Source organism: Salvelinus fontinalis, chromosome 11 (genome assembly GCF_029448725.1).
Source record: "Salvelinus fontinalis isolate EN_2023a chromosome 11, ASM2944872v1, whole genome shotgun sequence".
NCBI lineage: Eukaryota > Metazoa > Chordata > Actinopteri > Salmoniformes > Salmonidae > Salvelinus > Salvelinus fontinalis.
Genome location: NC_074675.1, coordinates 6,705,644 through 6,724,179, shown reverse-complemented (window position 1 = coordinate 6,724,179; position 18,536 = coordinate 6,705,644). Strand labels below are relative to the sequence as shown.

Sequence of the window (18,536 nt, the reverse complement as noted above, 5' to 3'; positions counted from 1 at the left end):
CATAGGTGGTAGTGCAGTAATGTTATACGTGGTGGTGCAGTAATGTAATGTTATAGGTGGTGGTGCAGTAATGTTATACGTGGCGGTGCAGTAATGTAATGTTATACGAGGCGGTGCAGTAATGTAGTGTTATACGTGGTGGTGCAGTAATGTAATGTTATAGGTGGTAGTGCAGTAATGTTATACGTGGTGGTGCAGTAATGTAATGTTATACGAGGCGGTGCAGTAATGTAATGTTATAGGTGGTGGTGCAGTAATGTAATGTTATAGGTGGTGGTGCAGTAATGTTATACGTGGTGGTGCAGTAATGTAATGGTATACGTGGTGGCACTGTAATGTAATGTAATACGTGGTGGTGCAGTAATGTAATGTTATAGGTGGTGGTGCAGTAATGTAATGTTATACGTGGTGGTGCAGTAATGTAATGTTATAGGTGGTGGTGCAGTAATGTAATGTTATAGGTGGTGGTGCAGTAATGTAATGTTATACGTGGTGGTGCAGTAATGTAATGTTATACGTGGTGGTGCAGTAATGTAATGTTATACGTGGTGGTGCAGTAATGTAATGTTATACGTGGTGGTGCAGTAATGTAATGTTATAGGTGGTGGTGCTGTAATGTAATGTTATACGTGGTGGTGCAGTAATGTAATGTTATAGGTGGTGGTGCAGTAATGTAATGTTATAGGTGGCGGTGCAGTAATGTAATGTTATACGTGGTGGTGAAGTAATGTAATGTTATAGGTGGTGGTGCAGTAATGTAATGTCATACGTGGTGGTGCAGTAATGTAATGTTATACGTGGTGGTGAAGTAATGTAATGTCATACGTGGTGGTGCAGTAATGTAATGTTATACGTGGTGGTGAAGTAATGTAATGTTATACGTGGTGGTGCAGTAATGTAATGTTATAGGTGGCGGTGCAGTAATGTAATGTCATACGTGGTGGTGCAGTAATGTAATGTTATACGTGGTGGTGAAGTAATGTAATGTTATACGTGGTGGTGCAGTAATGTAATGTTATAGGTGGCGGTGCAGTAATGTAATGTCATACGTGGTGGTGCAGTAATGTAATGTTATACGTGGTGGTGAAGTAATGTAATGTTATACGTGGTGGTGCAGTAATGTAATGTTATAGGTGGCGGTGCAGTAATGTAATGTCATACGTGGTGGTGCAGTAATGTAATGTTATAGGCGGTGGTGCAGTAATGTAATGTTATAGGCGGTGGTGCAGTAATGTAATGTTATAGGCGGTGGTGCAGTAATGTAATGTTATAGGCGGTGGTGCAGTAATGTAATGTTATAGGCGGTGGTGCAGTAATGTAATGTTATACGTGGTGGTGCAGTAGTGTAATGTTATACGTGGTGGTGAAGTAATGTAATACGTGGTGGTGCAGTAATGTAATACGTGGTGGTGCAGTAATGTAATGTTATAGGTGGTGGTGCAGTAATGTAATGTTATAGGTGGTGGTGCAGTAATGTAATGTTATACGTGGTGGTGCAGTAATGTAATACGTGGTGGTGCAGTAATGTAATGTTATACGTGGTGGTGCAGTAATGCAATGTTATAGGTGGTGGTGCAGTAATGTAATGTTATAGGTGGTGGTGCAGTAATGTAATGTTATAGGTGGTGGTGCAGTAATGTAATGTTATAGGTGGTGGTGCAGTAATGTAATAGGTGGTGGTGCAGTAATGTAATGTTATAGGTGGTGGTGCAGTAATGTAATGTTATAGGTGGTGGTGCAGTAATGTAATGTTATAGGTGGTGGTGCAGTAATGTAATGTTATAGGTGGTGGTGCAGTAATGTAATGTTATAGGTGGTGGTGCAGTAATGTAATGTCATACGTGGTGGTGCAGTAATGTAATGTTATAGGCGGTGGTGCAGTAATGTAATGTTATACGTGGTGGTGCAGTAATCTAATGTTATACGTGGTGGCGCAGTAATGTAATGTTATAGGTGGTGGTGCAGTAATGTAATGGTATAGGTGGTGGTGCAGTAATGTAATGTTATACGTGGTGGCGCAGTAATGTAATGTTATAGGTGGTGGTGCAGTAATGTAATGTTATAGGTGGTGGTGCAGTAATGTAATGTTATAGGTGGTGGCGCAGTAATGTAATGTTATACGTGGTGGCGCAGTAATGTAATGTTATAGGTGGTGGTGCAGTAATGTAATGGTATAGGTGGTGGTGCAGTAATGTAATGTTATAGGCGGTGGTGCAGTAATGTAATGTTATACGTGGTGGTGCAGTAATGTAATGTTATACGTGGTGGTGCAGTAATGTAATGTAATACGTGGTGGTGCAGTAATGTAATGTTATAGGTGGTGGTGCAGTAATGTAATGTCATACGTGGTGGTGCAGTAATGCAATGTTATACGTGGTGGTGCAGTAATGCAATGTTATAGGTGGTGGTGCAGTAATGTAATGTTATAGGTGGTGGTGCAGTAATGTAATGTTATAGGTGGTGGTGCAGTAATGTAATGTTATAGGTGGTGGTGCAGTAATGTTATACGTGGTGGTGCAGTAATGTAATGGTATACGTGGTGGCACTAATGTAATGTTATACGTGGCGGTGCAGTAATGTAATGTTATACGTGGTGGCACTGTAATGTAATGTTATACGTGGTGGCACTGTAATGTAATGTTATACGTGGTGGCACTGTAATGTAATACGTGGTGGTGCAGTAATGTAATGTTATACGTGGTGGTGCTGTAATGTAATGTTATAGGTGGTAGTGCAGTAATGTAATGTTATAGGTGGTGGTGCAGTAATGTTATACGTGGTGGTGCAGTAATGTAATGTTATACGTGGTGGTGCAGTAATGCAATGTTATAGGTGGTGGTGCAGTAATGTAATGTTATACGTGGTGGTGCAGTAATCTAATGTTATACGTGGTGGCGCAGTAATGTAATGTTATACGTGGCGGTGCAGTAATGTAATGTTATACGTGGTGGTGCTGTAATGTAATGTAATACGTGGTGGTGCTGTAATGTAATGTTATACGTGGTGGTGCAGTAATGTAATACGTGGTGGTGCAGTAATGTAATGTTATAGGTGGTGGTGCAGTAATGTAATGTTATAGGTGGTGGTGCAGTATGTAATGGTATACGTGGTGGTGCAGTAATGTAATGTTATACGTGGTGGTGCAGTAATGTAATGTCATACGTGGTGGTGCAGTAATGTAATGTTATACGTGGTGGTGCAGTATGTAATGGTATACGTGGTGGTGCAGTAATGTAAGAGTGTGTGGTAATGTAGAAGAGGCTAATGTTGTATAGAGAAATGTAGTCTAGTAGTAGTCTAGTGTAGGGGTAGTCTAGTGTAGGGTAGTGTTAGTGTAGTGTAGTGTAGTCTAGGGGTAGTGTAGTGTAGGGGTAGTCTAGGGGTAGTGTAGTGTAGGGGTAGTGTAGTCTAGGGGTAGTCTAGGGGTAGTGTAGGGTAGTCTAGGGGTAGTGTAGGGTAGTCTAGGGTAGTCTAGGGGTAGTGTAGTGTTGGGTAGTCTAGGGGTAGGGTAGTGTAGGGTAGTCTAGGGGTAGTGTAGTGTTGGGTAGTCTAGGGGTAGTGTAGTGTAGGGGTAGTATAGGGGTAGTGTAGGGTAGTATAGGGGTAGTGTAGTGTAGGGTAGTCTAGGGGTAGTGTAGTGTAGGGGTAGTCTAGGGGTAGTGTAGTGTAGGGGTAGTGTAGGGTAGGGTAGTGTAGGGGTAGTCTAGGGGTAGTGTAGGGTAGTCTAGGGGTAGTGTAGGGTAGTCTAGGGGTAGTGTAGGGTAGTCTAGGGGTAGTGTAGTGTAGGGTAGTCTAGGGGTAGTGTAGTGTAGGGGTAGTCTAGGGGTAGTGTAGTGTAGGGGTAGTCTAGGGGTAGTGTAGTGTAGGGGTAGTCTAGGGGTAGTGTAGTGTAGGGGTAGTCTAGGGGTAGTGTAGTGTAGGGGTAGTCTAGGGGTAGTGTAGTGTAGGGTAGTCTAGGGGTAGTGTAGTGTAGGGGTAGTCTAGGGGTAGTGTAGTGTAGGGGTAGTGTAGGGTAGGGTAGTCTAGGGGTAGTCTAGGGGTAGTGTAGGGTAGTCTAGGGGTAGTGTAGTGTAGTCTAGGGGTAGTGTAGTGTAGGGGTAGTCTAGGGGTAGTGTAGTGTAGGGGTAGTCTAGGGGTAGTGTAGTGTAGGGGTAGTCTAGGGGTAGTGTAGTGTAGGGGTAGTGTAGTGTGGGGTAGTCTAGGGGTAGTGTAGGGTAGTCTAGGGGTAGTGTAGGGTAGTCTAGGGGTAGTGTAGGGTAGTCTAGGGGTAGTGTAGGGTAGTCTAGGGGTAGTGTAGGGTAGTCTAGGGGTAGTGTAGGGTAGTCTAGGGGTAGTGTAGGGTAGTCTAGGGGTAGTGTAGGGTAGTCTAGGGGTAGTGTAGGGTAGTCTAGGGGTAGTGTAGTATAGGGTAGTCTAGGGGTAGTGTAGTGTAGGGTAGTCTAGGGGTAGTGAAGTGTTGGGGTAGTGTAGTGTAGTCTAAGGGTAGTGCAGGGTAGTCTAGGGGTAGGGTTGGGGTAGTTCTCACCATGCCACCATGGATCTCTGAGTTGGTGGGGCTCTCCAGAAGCTGCAGCTGTTTCTCAAAGAGCTGAGAGATGGCTCTGTGAACCAACTCATACTGCTCCTATAGGGGAGAGGAGAGGAGAGGAGAGGAGAGGAGAGGAGAGGGAGAGGAGAGGAGAGGAGAGGAGAGGAGAGGAGAGGAGAGGAGAGGAGAGGAGAGGAGAGGAGCGGGGAGGGAGGGATGAGCGGGGAGGGAGGGATGAGCGGGGAGGGAGGGATGAGCGGGGAGGGAGGGATGAGCGGGGAGGGAGGGATGAGCGGGGAGGGAGGGATGAGCGGGGAGGGAGGGATGAGCGGGGAGAGAGGGGAGAGACAGAAAGTGGACAGTGAGTCAAAGAATACAACATATATGAACACAACTTGTATTCATATTAAAACCATAAGGCCCAGATAATCAGTCCATATTCCCTCCCCACTGGGATTACACAGCAACACAGAACACTATGAAGACAGCACTTCATAGTGCCAAGCACCAGACAGACACATGGCACTTCTATTCATATTAAACCAAGGAGACCCAGACACAGCAACATGAAGATTGACACACTGTAGACAAAGACTTCAGAGGTTTTTTGTTCACATTCAACAGAACGCCACATTACCTGGGTCTGACCAGCAGAACGCCACATTACCTTGGTCTGAACAGCAGAACGCCACATTACCTTGGTCTGACCAGCAGAAAGCCACATTACCTTGGTCTGAACAGCAGAACGCCACATTACCTTGGTCTGAACAGCAGAACGCCACATTACCTTGGTCTGAACAGCAGAACGCCACATTACCTTGGTCTGAACAGCAGAACGCCACATTACCTTGGTCTGAACAGCAGAACGCCACATTACCTTGGTCTGAACAGCAGAACGCCACATTACCTTGGTCTGAACAGCAGAATGCCTCTGTGTTCTCATCTCCTGAATCAGCCGGAACACGTTGAAGTCTTCTGGAATCTTCTACAAACCAACAAGAACAATACACTCAGTGGTCTATCTGTGCTCCAGGAAACAGCAAAGGCAACACTGAGTGTGTGTGTGTGCGTTTCATATTGTACGTACCCCAGCCTTTAGTAGGTTCCACGTGTAGTCTATAGCACAGATGGCGCCTGTCCTCCCACAGCCAGCACTGTCAACACACAACAACAATCAGAAAGAAGCAGAATGCACAGCCTAGACACACAGACTAAATCTCACAGCTTCCATTAGGCTTGGTGGATTTACAGCCGGAACTAACATTCAGAGAGTGTGTGTTCTAAGCTACGGTATATAAACTCAGCAAAAAAAGAAACGGCCCTTTTTCAGGACACTGTCTTTCAGAGATAATTCATAAAAATCCAAATTACATTGAAGATCTGTGAAGTTAAGGGGTTAAACACTGTTTCCCATGCTTGTTCAATGTACAATAAACAATGAACATGCACCTGTGGAACGGTTGTTAAAACACTAATAGCTTACAGACGGTAGGCAATTAAGGTCACAGATATGAAAACTTAGGACACTAAAGAGGCCTTTCTACTGACTCTGAAAAACACCAAAAGAAAGATGCCCAGGGTCCCTGCTCATCTGCGTGAACGTGCCTTAGGCATGCTGCAAGGGGGCATGAGGACTGCAGATGTGGCCAGGGCAATACATTGCAATGTCCGTACTGTGAGATGCCTAAGACAGCGCTACAGGGAGACAGGACGGACAGCTGATCGCCCTCGCAGTGGCAGACCACGTGTAACAACACCTGCACAGGATCGGTACATCCGAACATCACACCTGCGGGACAGGTACAGGATGGCGACAACAACTGCCGAGTTACACCAGGAATGCACAATCCCTCCATCAGCGCTCAGACTGTCCGCATTAGGCTGAGAGAGGCTGGACTGAGGGCTTGTAGGCCTGTTGTAAGGCAGGTCCTCACCAAACATCACCGGCAACAACGTCGCCTATGGGCACAAACCCACTGTCACTGGACCAGACAGGACTGGCAAAAAAGTGCTCTTCACTGACAAGTCGCGGTTTTGTCTCACCAGGGGTGATGGTCGGATTCGCGTTTATCGTCGAAGGAATGAGCGTTACACCGAGTCCTGTACTCTGGAGCGGGATCGATTTGGAGGTGGAGGGTCCGTCATGGTCTGGGGCGTGTGTCACAGCATCATCGGACTGAGCTTGTTGTCATTGCAAGCAAACTAAACTCTGTGCGTTACAGGGAAGACATCCTCCTCCCTGATGTGGTACCCTTCCTGCAGGCTCATCCTGACATGACCCTCCGACATGACAATGCCACCAGCCATACTTCTCGTTCTGTGAGTGATTTCCTGCAAGACAGGAATGTCAGTGTTCTGCCATGGCCAGCGAAGAGCCCGGATCTCAATCCCATTGAGCACGTCTGGGACCTGTTGGATCGGAGGGTGAGGGTTAGGGTTAAGGCCATCCCCCCAGAAATGTCCGGGAACTTCCAGGTGCCTTGGTGGAAGAGTGGGGTAACATCTCACAGCAAGAACTGGCAAATCTGGTGCAGTCCAAGAGGAGGAGATGCACTGCAGTACTTAATGCAGCTGGTGGCCACACCAGATACTGACTGTTACTTTTCATTTTGACCCCCCCTTTGTTCAGGGACACATTATTCCATTTCTGTTAGTCACATGTCTGTGGAACTTATTCAGTTTATGTCTCAGTTGTTGAATCTTATCTTCATACAAATATTTACACATGTTACGTTTGCTGAAAATAAACGCAGGTGACAGTGAGAGGATGTTTCTTTTTTTGCCGAGTTTATGTTGACACACTTATCCTTATTAAGCCCCCCTGGCCCCACTATCCCGTCTCCCCCCTACAGTCTCTCTCCCCCCTACAGTCTCCCACGGTAGTGAGCAGTGGATCCCAGGGCCAGTAGGGGAACATACATGTGGCTCCAATCAGCCTGATGATGACGACGGCCCTGAAGGGACTTCTGACGTTAATTAATTGAGGACCAGAAATCAAAGGGGAATAGAAAGACCTGATCGTTTGGAGAGCGACCCCCACAGACCTCCGCAGCTGTGTGTGTGTGTGTGTGTGTGTGTGTGTGTGTGTGTGTGTGTGTGTGTGTGTGTGTGTGTGTGTGTGTGTGTGTGTGTGTGTGTGTGTGTCAGACTTAACGTTACCTTTTCTTCAGTGGCTCCAGAGCAGCAGTGGTCTGAAGATAACTGCCAAGTGTGTGTGTGTGTCTTCTGTGATGGTGTGTCTCCTGTGATTGTGTGTCTCCTGTGATAGTGTCTGCACTTCCCTATCCAATGCTTCTAGCTTTAAATGGACGGCTTCACGGAGTGTGTGTGTGTGTACCTGCAGTGTATACAGATGGGTACATCGTCATGCTCCTGATACTCTCTCATCAGACCAATCATATCCAAGATGGAGTCAAAGGACGAGGGGACGTCATGGTCTGGCCAGTTGATGTAATGGAATTGGGTTATCCTACGTGTCTCCTGTAGGGAGGGGGGGGGGAGAGAGGAAGAGAAGGGGGAGAGAGAGGAAGAGAAGGGGGAGAGAGAGGAAGAGAAGGGGGAGAGAGAGGAAGAGAAGGGGGAGAGAAAGGAAGAGAAGGGGGGAGAGAGAGAGAGACAGGAGTGAGAAGCGATAGAAAGAGGGAGTGAGAGAGAAGGGGGGAGAGAGAGGAAGAGAAGGGGGAGAGAGAGGAAGAGAAGGGGGGAGAGAGGGAGACAGGAGTGAGAAGCGATAGAAAGAGGGAGTGAGAGAGAAGGGGAGAGAGAGGAAATGAGCTTCCAGAAAGAGCAGATTGATGTCATGTGAATGATGAAACTGAAAGGCCACTGTGTTTCTATATGTTAGTGGGGAAGAAAAGTGAACTCACGTTCTCATGCTCCACTGTCAGGGTCCTGATGAAATAGTCCGTTCTGGGCTGTTCTGATTCCTGACAGCAGAAACAGAGGATTAACTGTAACAGGTGTACAACATATATAGGACTAATCAGTTTCAAAAAGCAATCAGAAAACATGTGTTATGGTTAATGGTTAACAATTTGTTCTTAACTGACTTCCCTATTTAAATAACGGCTATCTATCTATACACACACACACACACACACACACACACACACACACACACACACACACACACACACACACACACACACACACGAGGACATCTTATATATATCTCCGTTATTTATCCATCGGCTGGATAAATATATATAGCCGTTATTTAAATAGGGAAGTCAGTTAAGAACAAAGTGTTATTTCCAATGGCAGCGAACCATAGTGGCTGAGATCAGCTGACATGTTGTATTGTTAAACAACAAGACACTAAGTCCTAGTCTACGTGCTACAATGAGCCTTTCACAGCAGCTACTTCTGACTGTGTGTATTGGCTTGGGACAGAAAACACTCTGAGTGTCTTCAAGTTAGTCAAAGGCCACGGTCTGCCTCTTTATACAGTCCTGTCTGGCCCTCTGTTGGCCTGTTACACTGAGGACTGCTGACTGGCCTCTGTGTGTATCAAACGTACACATTCCCTTTACATGAGTACTGAACACTACAGCCACAGTGACTGGCTCTAGTAAAGACTCCATATGTAATAACACAGCCAAAGTAGTTCCCACTTATCCCTCACATACTGGACAGCACACTAACCCCAGAGCACGGAGCTCCACCGTCTCTGGAGGACAAGTTCATCACTGTAGAACGCTGAGACTAAAGAGGACACTTTAAAATAGCTCTCTCCTTTAATATGAGGCTCTGCATAGCTGGAGGATGGGCTGGCTGTAGCTCAGTAAATACAATGAAGGGGTGTGTGTGTTTATGTGTGTGACTGAGTGGTGTGTGTGAATGTGTGGTGTGTGTGTGTGAATGTGAGGTGTGTGTGTGTGTGAATGTGAGGTGTGTGTGTGTGTGTGTGTGAATGTGAGTGTGTGAATGTGAGGTGTGTGTGTGTGTGTGTGAATGTGAGTGTGTGAATGTGAGGTGTGTGAATGTGAGGTGTGTGTGTGTGTGAATGTGAGGTGTGTGTGTGTGTGTGTGTGTGTGAATGTGAGGTGTGTGTGTGTGTGTGTGTGTGTGTGAATGTGAGGTGTGTGTGTGTGTGTGTGTGTGTGTGTGTGTGTGTGAGGTGTGTGTGTGTGTGAGTGTGAGTGTGAGGTGTGTGTGTGTGTGTGAGGTGTGTGTGTGTGTGTGAGGTGTGTGTGTGTGTGTGTGTGAATGTGAGGTGTGTGTGTGTGTGTGTGTGAATGTGAGGTGTGTGTGTGTGTGTGTGTGAATGTGAGGTGTGTGTGTGTGTGTGTGAATGTGAGGTGTGTGTGTGTGTGTGTGAATGTGAGGTGTGTGTGTGTGTGTGTGAATGTGAGGTGTGTGTGTGTGTGTGTGAATGTGAGGTGTGTGTGTGTGTGTGTGTGTGTGTGTGTGTGTGTGTGTGTGTGTGTGTGTGTGTGTGTGTGTGTGTGTGTGTGTGTGTGTGTGTGTGTGTGTGTGTGTGTGTGTGTGTGTGTGTGTGTGAATGTGAGGTGTGTGTGTGTGAATGTGAGGTGTGTGTGTGTGAATGTGAGGTGTGTGTGTGTGAATGTGAGGTGTGTGTGTGTGTCACTTACACAGGATATTCTGAACGGGCCAAAGGACATGGGCTCATCACCAAACTGGGGAAAGTACCGCTCACACTTTTTCTAACAGAAAGGAGGGAAAAGACACGTTGGCGTTTCAGAGACTGTCGGTCCGTTTCAAAACCTAAATCACAAAACAACATCTGAAACTCTCTATCAAACACATCTGAAACTCTCTATCAAACACATCTGAAACTCTCGATCTCTATCAAACACATGTGAAACAGGGAGATATGAAATGCTTCAGTATTATCAACAGTAATATCTGACTCCAGACACTGAAGGGTTCTTCGTGTCAAATCAACAGTGAAAGTGTTTCCTGTCATATTACTATAGTATAATACCATACGGACGTCTTCAGGACCAATCTCTTACCCTTCCCATCTCGAATTCTCGACATGCCATTACGATGACCTGCGACACAGGACACGGAAAGGTTTTTATTTTACATCATGCTAGAAAAATGAACATTCCCAATGTGTGTATTCTGTTCCATCACATGGTAATAAACCTGACACACAGCATATGTTATAAACACATTAACAAACAAAACAAACAGCGCTTCCTAGGAATTAAAGTCTCAGTGTGTGTGTGTCTCAGTGTGTGTGTGTGTGTCTCAGTGTGTGTGTGTGTGTGTGTGTGTGTGTGTGTGTGTGTGTGTGTGTGTGTGTGTGTGTGTGTGTGTGAGAGAGAGAGACTCACGGCTACACTGTACTCCCAGTTCATTCTCCAGAAGTCGATGACAGTGTTGGTTAGAGGACCCTGGGTAGCGATGTAGGCCTCTGGAACATCCATTCCCTGGTAACACAACTAATATTAGAGGACTGGATGTACTAACACACAGTTAGTTTAGAGAGAGGACAAGCAGAGGAGAGAGAGGAGGAGAGAGAAGAGGAGTAGGGAGGAAGAGGAGGGAGAGGAGGAAGAGGATTAGGAGGAGGGAGAGGAGGAAGAGGATTAGGAAGAGGAAGCGGAGGGAGGAAGCAGAGGGGTAGGAGAGAGAGGACAAGCAGAGGAGAGAGAGGAGGAGGAGGGGAGGAGGAGGAGAGAGATGAGAGAGAGGAGGAGGAGGAGAGAGATGAGAGAGAGGAGGAGAGGAGGAGGAGAGGAGGAGGAGAGAGAGGAGGAGGAGGAGAGAGATGAGAGAGAGGAGGAGGAGGAGAGGAGGAGGAGAGAGGAGGAGGAGGAGAGGAGGAGGAGAGAGGAGGAGGAGGAGAGGAGAGAGATGAGAGAGAGGAGGAGGAGGAGAGAGAGGACAAGCAGAGGAGAGAGAGGAGGAGGAGGGGAGGAGGAGGAGAGAGATGAGAGAGAGGAGGAGGAGGAGAGAGATGAGAGAGAGGAGGAGAGGAGGAGGAGGAGAGGAGGAGGAGAGAGAGGAGGAGGAGGAGAGAGATGAGAGAGAGGAGGAGGAGAGGAGGAGGAGAGAGGAGGAGGAGGAGAGGAGGAGGAGAGAGGAGGAGGAGGAGAGGAGAGAGGAGGAGGGAGGAAGCAGAGGAGGAGGGAGGAGAGAGGAAAAGCAGAGGAGGAGAGGAGAAGAGAGGGAGAGGAGGAGGAGAGAGGTGGGAGGGAGAGGGGGGGAGAAGGAGGAGGGAGGAGGGGGAGGAGGAGGGAGAAAGCGGAAGAGAGGAGGTGGGAGGAGGGAGAGGAAGAGGGAGGAAGCGGAGGGAGGAAGAAGAGGGGAAGGAGAGAGGACAAGCAGAGGAGAGATGAGAGAGATGAGGGGGGAGGAAGCGGAGGAAGAGGAGGAGGAGGGAGAGGACAAGCAGAGGAGAAGAGAGGGAGAGGAGGGAGAGGGAGAGGAAGCGGAAGGGGGAGGAGAGAGAGGACAAGCAGAGGAGGAGAGGAGGAGAGAGGTGGGAGGAATTGGAGGAGAGAGGTGGGAGGAATTGGAGAGGGAGGAGGAATTGGAGGAGAGGTGGGAGGAATTGGAGGAGAGGGAGGAGGAATTGGAGGAGAGGGAGGAGGAATTGGAGGAGAGGGAGGAGGAATTGGAGGAGAGGGAGGAGGAGGAGGAGTAGAGGGAGGAGGAGGAGGAAAGGGAGGAGAGAGAGAAGGGAGGAAGTGGAGGAGGGAGGAAGTGGAGGAGAGGGAGGAGGAGGAAAACACTCAGACATCTTTATTCAGGCCAGCCTGTTGGTAAAGGTCTCTGAGTTTTTAAGGGTGTAATTGATCACCTTGTGTGACACAGCTGAGTGTCATTAGCCTCCACACAGTGTGCAGGTTGCTATGCTACACTCCACATGACTATCACCTGGAAGGCCCTGACACCTCTAGTTACTAAACAAAACAACAGTTTGTGGACTATGTGTTACAATTCCCCATCCCTCAGCATTCCTTCTGGTCCTTTTAAAGTGTTGACCTCTGACTGGACAGACATTCAGGGTGAAACTGAAGACGTACTGGTGATATGTTTGTGGACCTGTAAGCTTATCTCTGCACATCACACACACACACACACACACACACACACACACACACACACACACACACACACACACACACGAGGCAAAAGGCTGTGTAAGCCGTGGGAGGGCAGAGGAGTGAGGTCACATCATGCAGTCACAGGTCTGAGGTGTGTAGAAAGTCAACTGTACCTTGATGAAGCTGGCATTGATGTAATCTGCATCCTGATTGGTTGTTTTTAAAGTCAGCTTTACCCTCGTGTGGTCAACTGTGGGAGAGAAGAGGATACATGTTAGAGAGACAGAGAAAGAGAGAAGAGAGTGATAGGAGAGGAGAGGATACATGTTAGAGAGAGAGACAGAGGAAGAGAGTGATAGGAGAGAAAGAAAGAGCGAGAAAGAGTGAGAAAGTTTCCATGTCAATAAAGCCCCTTAAATTGAAGAGAGAGAGAAAGGGAGAGAAAGGGAGAGAAAGGGAAAGAAAGGGAGAGAAAGGGAGAGAAAGGGAGAGAAAGGGAGAGAAAGGGAGAGAAAGGGAGAGTGGAAAGGAGCAGGAGAAAAAGAGCAACAGATTAGAGGGAATAAAGACAAAGGATGTGGCTGGTAAATAGAACAAATACATCATGTAAAATGTTTCAGCATTGTACAACAATAATATTATATAAACCCTCTATTTGACTGATCCGTCCGTAGCCTCCATCCCTCCATTCATCCCTCCATCCCTCCATCCATCCCTCCATCCCTCCCTCCATCCATCCATAGCCTCCATCCATCCCTCCATAGCCTCCATCCATCCCTCCATCCATCCCTCCCTCCATAGCCTCCCTCCATAGCCTCCATCCGTAGCCTCCATCCATCCCTCCATAGCCTCCATCCATCCCTCCATCCATCCCTCCATCCATCCATCCATCCCTCCATCCATCCCTCCATAGCCTCCATCCGTAGCCTCCATCCATCCCTCCATAGCCTCCATCCATCCCTCCATCCATCCCTCCATCCATCCATCCATCCCTCCATCCATCCCTCCATCCCTCCATAGCCTCCATAGCCTCCATCCATCCCTCCATCCCTCCATCCATCCATCCCTCCCTATAGCCTCCATCCCTCCATCCGTAGCATCCGTCCGTAACCTCCATCCATCCATCCATCCATCCCTCCCTCCATAGCCTCCATCCATCCCTCCATCCCTCCATCCCTCCATCCATCCCTCCATAGCCTCCATCCGTAGCCTCCATCCATCCCTCCATAGCCTCCATCCATCCCTCCATCCCTCCATCCATCCCTCCATAGCCTCCATCCGTAGCCTCCATCCATCCCTCCATAGCCTCCATCCATCCCTCCATCCATCCATCCCTCCATCCATCCATCCCTCCATCCATCCCTCCATCCATCCCTCCATCCATCCCTCCATCCCTCCATCCCTCCCTATAGCCTCCATCCATCCATCCCTCCATCCATCCATCCATCCCTCCATCCATCCATCCATCCATCCCTCCATCCATCCATCCCTCCATCCATCCCTATAGCCTCCATCCATCCATCCCTCCATCCATCCATCCATCCATCCCTCCATCCATCCATCCATCCCTCCATCCATCCCTCCATCCATCCATCCCTCCATCCCTCCCTATAGCCTCCATCCGTCCATCCGTAGCATCCGTCCGTAACCTCCATCCATCCATCCCTCCATCCATTCATCCATCCATCCCTCCCTCCGTATAGCCTCCATCCCTCCATCCTTAGCCTCCATCCCTCCATCCTTAGGCTCCATCCATCCATCCATCCTTAGCCTCCATCCATCCCTCCATCCTTAGCCTCCATCCATCCATCCATCCATCCTTAGCCTCCATCCATCCATCCATCCATCCTTAGGCTCCATCCATCCATCCTTAGGCTCCATCCATCCATCCTTAGGCTCCATCCATCCATCCTTAGGCTCCATCCATCCATCCTTAGGCTCCATCCATCCATCCTTAGGCTCCATCCATCCATCCTTAGGCTCCATCCATCCATCCTTAGCCTCCATCCATCCATCCTTAGCCTCCATCCATCCATCCTTAGGCTCCATCCATCCATCCTTAGGCTCCATCCATCCATCCTTAGCCTCCATCCATCCATCCTTAGGCTCCATCCATCCATCGGAGTCATGATGTTCTGAATTAAGAAGCAGAGGGGCTTCAGATGACAGAGGTTAGTGTCCTGTAAGATGTCCTCCGTGTTGTTCAGGTAGAGGTTAGTGTCCTGTAAGATGTCCTCCATGTCCTCCGTGTTGTTCAGGTAGAGGTTAGTGTCCTGTAAGATGTCCTCCGTGTTGTTCAGGTAGAGGTTAGTGTCCTGTAAGATGTCCTCCATGTCCTCCATGTTGTTCAGGTAGAGGTTAGTGTCCTGTAAGATGTCCTCCGTGTTGTTCAGGTAGAGGTTAGTGTCCTGTAAGATGTCCTCCATGTCCTCCATGTTGTTCAGGTAGAGGTTAGTGTCCTGTAAGATGTCCTCCGTGTTGTTCAGGTAGAGGTTAGTGTCCTGTAAGATGTCCTCCGTGTTGTTCAGGTAGAGGTTAGTGTCCTGTAAGATGTCCTCCGTGTTGTTCAGGTAGAGGTTAGTGTCCTGTAAGATGTCCTCCGTGTTGTTCAGGTAGAGGTTAGTGTCCTGTAAGATGTCCTCCGTGTTGTTCAGGTAGAGGTTAGTGTCCTGTAAGATGTCCTCCGTGTTGTTCAGGTAGAGGTTAGTGTCCTGTAAGATGTCCTCCGTGTTGTTCAGGTAGAGGTTAGTGTCCTGTAAGATGTCCACCGTGTTGTTCAGGTAGAGGTTAGTGTCCTGTAAGATGTCCTCCGTGTTGTTCAGGTAGAGGTTAGTGTCCTGTAAGATGTCCTCCGTGTTGTTCAGGTAGAGGTTAGTGTCCTGTAAGATGTCCTCCGTGTTGTTCAGGTAGAGGTTAGTGTCCTGTAAGATGTCCACCGTGTTGTTCAGGTAGAGGTTAGTGTCCTGTAAGATGTCCACCGTGTTGTTCAGGTAGAGGTTAGTGTCCTGTAAGATGTCCTCCGTGTTGTTCAGGTAGAGGTTAGTGTCCTGTAAGATGTCCTCCGTGTTGTTCAGGTAGAGGTTAGTGTCCTGTAAGATGTCCTCCGTGTTGTTCAGGTAGAGGTTAGTGTCCTGTAAGATGTCCTCCGTGTTGTTCAGGTAGAGGTTAGTGTCCTGTAAGATGTCCTCCGTGTTGTTCAGGTAGAGGTTAGTGTCCTGTAAGATGTCCTCCGTGTTGTTCAGGTAGAGGTTAGTGTCCTGTAAGATGTCCTCCGTGTTGTTCAGGTAGAGGTTAGTGTCCTGTAAGATGTCCTCCGTGTTGTTCAGGTAGAGGTTAGTGTCCTGTAAGATGTCCTCCGTGTTGTTCAGGTAGAGGTTAGTGTCCTGTAAGATGTCCTCCGTGTTGTTCAGGTAGAGGTTAGTGTCCTGTAAGATGTCCACCGTGTTGTTCAGGTAGAGGTTAGTGTCCTGTAAGATGTCCTCCATGTTGTTCAGGTAGAGGTTAGTGTCCTGTAAGATGTCCTCCGTGTTGTTCAGGTAGAGGTTAGTGTCCTGTAAGATGTCCTCCGTGTTGTTCAGGTAGAGGTTAGTGTCCTGTAAGATGTCCACCGTGTTGTTCAGGTAGAGGTTAGTGTCCTGTAAGATGTCCACCATGTTGTTCAGGTAGAGGTTAGTGTCCTGTAAGATGTCCTCCGTGTTGTTCAGGTAGAGGTTAGTGTCCTGTAAGATGTCCTCCATGTTGTTCAGGTAGAGAAGAGGGGGGTGGGGCAGAGAAGGGTGTGTGTGTGTGTGTGTGTGTGTGTGTGTGTGTGTGTGTGTGTGTGTGTGTGTGTGTGTGTGTGTGTGTGTGTGTGTGTGTGTGTGTGTGTGTGTGTCTTGGATGCTATGTTGTGGGGAAGAAGGGCCAAGAGGATGTGTGTGTTGTGAGGGGCTGTGGCCAGAGTTTATTTGTCCAGTCCACTCAGAGCCCTTCTGGCCTCGAGAATTAATGTGATTTTTTCCAGTAATATCCATCTATTCCCCTGACTGTAAGAACCATTAGAGAGGACACATACTACACACATACTACACTACACACACTACAGCACACTACACACACATACTACACACACAGCACACTACACATTACACACACAGCTTTGGCCACATAGGATTACATACAGGGCAGTATATCTTTGTAGCGGTTCTTCTTCACATTCTCTTCCTGCTCCCCGACGTTGGTGGGGTAGATCTTCTCTGTCCTGTATTTGGTCGATAATCTTCGTAATCTCTGCAGGGAGGAAAAACAACAAGAGAGAAAATGTTAATCATTGTGTGTGTTTCTGTCTCCTATAGAGAGACATGTAGTGGAGAAGGAATACCCAATGACACCCTGTTTCCTTTATAGGGCACTACTTTTGACCAGAGTCCTATAAAGGGAATAGGGAGCCATTTATAGTGCACTACTTTTGACCAGAGTACTATAAAGGGAATCGGGAGCCATTTATAGTGCACTACTTTTGACCAGAGTCCTATAAAGGGAATAGGGAGCCATTTATAGTGCACTACTTTTGACCAGAGTCCTATAAAGGGAATAGGGAGTCATTTATCGTGCACTACTTTTGACCAGAGCCCTATAAAGGGAATAGGGAGTCATTTATCGTGCACTACTTTTGACCAGAGCCCTATGAAGGGAATAGGGAGTCATTTATCGTGCACTACTTTTGACCAGAGTCCTATAAAGGGAATAGGGAGTCATTTATAGTGCACTACTTTTGACCAGAATCCTATGAAGGGAATAGGGAAACATTTGTAGTGCACCATTAGTGCGCCATTAGGAACACATCCGTATAGAGGGGGGTTTAGTGTCGGACAGCATGAATGATTGATGGTCAAGAGAAACATTTGCCCTACATTAGAGGGACGTTGTACAAGCCAGTCATGTTTCAGTGTCACAGGAATGGTTCCCAGAGAGCGTATCGTTGCCCACCCACGAGGTTAGGGATCATGAAGAGATCCTATTTGACTATGCTCCACACATTTCACACACCCCCTTCTCCAGCCCCTCTAATAGCCCAGCAGAGACCAGCCCACCTAGACGCTATACAGTAGCTAACAGTTTAGGAATGCCCTAGTCCCCCTCGTGCAGCTCCAAGATGGTTCCTCACCCACCAGTACTTCCTATGGAGCTTCACACAGCTCTCTCTGGCTTCATTAGGAACTTCCAAACTCTCACAACAGCACCCTTGATCTCCAAGCTGAGGCCCTTAATTCAACTCGCTTCCAGCTCCGCTCTGAGGCCCTCTCCCCAGCTCCGCTCTGAGGCCCTCTCCCCAGCTCCGCTCTGAGGCCCTCTCCCCCAACATTAATTACAGTGACAGTGTGTCGTTCAGCTCCGCTCTGAGGCCCTCTCCCCAGCTCCGCTCTGAGGCCCTCTCCCCAGCTCCGCTCTGAGGCCCTCTCCCCCAACATTAATTACAGTGACAGTGTGTCGTTCAGCTCCGCTCTGAGGCCCTCTCCCCAGCTCCGCTCTGAGGCCCTCTCCCCAGCTCCGCTCTGAGGCCCTCTCCCCAGCTCCGCTCTGAGGCCCTCTCCCCAGCTCCGCTCTGAGGCCCTCTCCCCAGCTCCGCTCTGAGGCCCTCTCCCCAGCTCCGCTCTGAGGCCCTCTCCCCCAACAGTAATTACAGTGACAGTGTGTCGTTCAGCTCCACTCCAGCAGGACACAGATTCCTCAGGGACAGAATAGTAATGACACTGCTTCATTAGCTGAAGAGATAAACACTACACACACGTACACACACGTACAGACACAAACTAAACACACGTACAGACACACACTACACACGTACAGACACTACACACACACGTACACACACTGCACACACACGTACAGACACACACTACACACACACACAGCCACACACGTACAGCCACACACTACACACACGCACAGCCACACACTACACACACGCACAGCCACACACTACACACACGCACAGACACACA

The 18,536-nt window shown here is 48.3% G+C and overlaps 1 protein-coding gene across 4 annotated transcripts in view; it reads right to left on the bottom strand.

Annotated features, from left to right (window-relative positions):
• Positions 1–18,536, bottom strand: part of LOC129864934 (tyrosine-protein phosphatase non-receptor type 12-like) — a 96,823-nt gene that overhangs the window by 35,296 nt on the left and 42,991 nt on the right. For 3 of the 4 annotated variants that reach the window (XM_055937269.1, XM_055937270.1, XM_055937271.1), the window contains exons 2-11: positions 16,713–16,821; positions 12,726–12,802; positions 10,834–10,929; positions 10,507–10,545; positions 10,123–10,194; positions 8,395–8,454; positions 7,866–8,008; positions 5,616–5,682; positions 5,436–5,513; positions 4,526–4,624 (exon numbers count right to left, since the gene is read on the bottom strand). In XM_055937269.1, coding sequence (XP_055793244.1) covers positions 4,526–4,624; positions 5,436–5,513; positions 5,616–5,682; positions 7,866–8,008; positions 8,395–8,454; positions 10,123–10,194; positions 10,507–10,545; positions 10,834–10,929; positions 12,726–12,802; positions 16,713–16,821 — 840 coding nt within the window. Of the gene's footprint in view, positions 1–4,525; positions 4,625–5,435; positions 5,514–5,615; positions 5,683–7,865; positions 8,009–8,394; positions 8,455–10,122; positions 10,195–10,475; positions 10,546–10,833; positions 10,930–12,725; positions 12,803–16,712; positions 16,822–18,536 lie in introns of those variants that run through there. The other variant, XM_055937272.1, reaches the window with a different exon arrangement.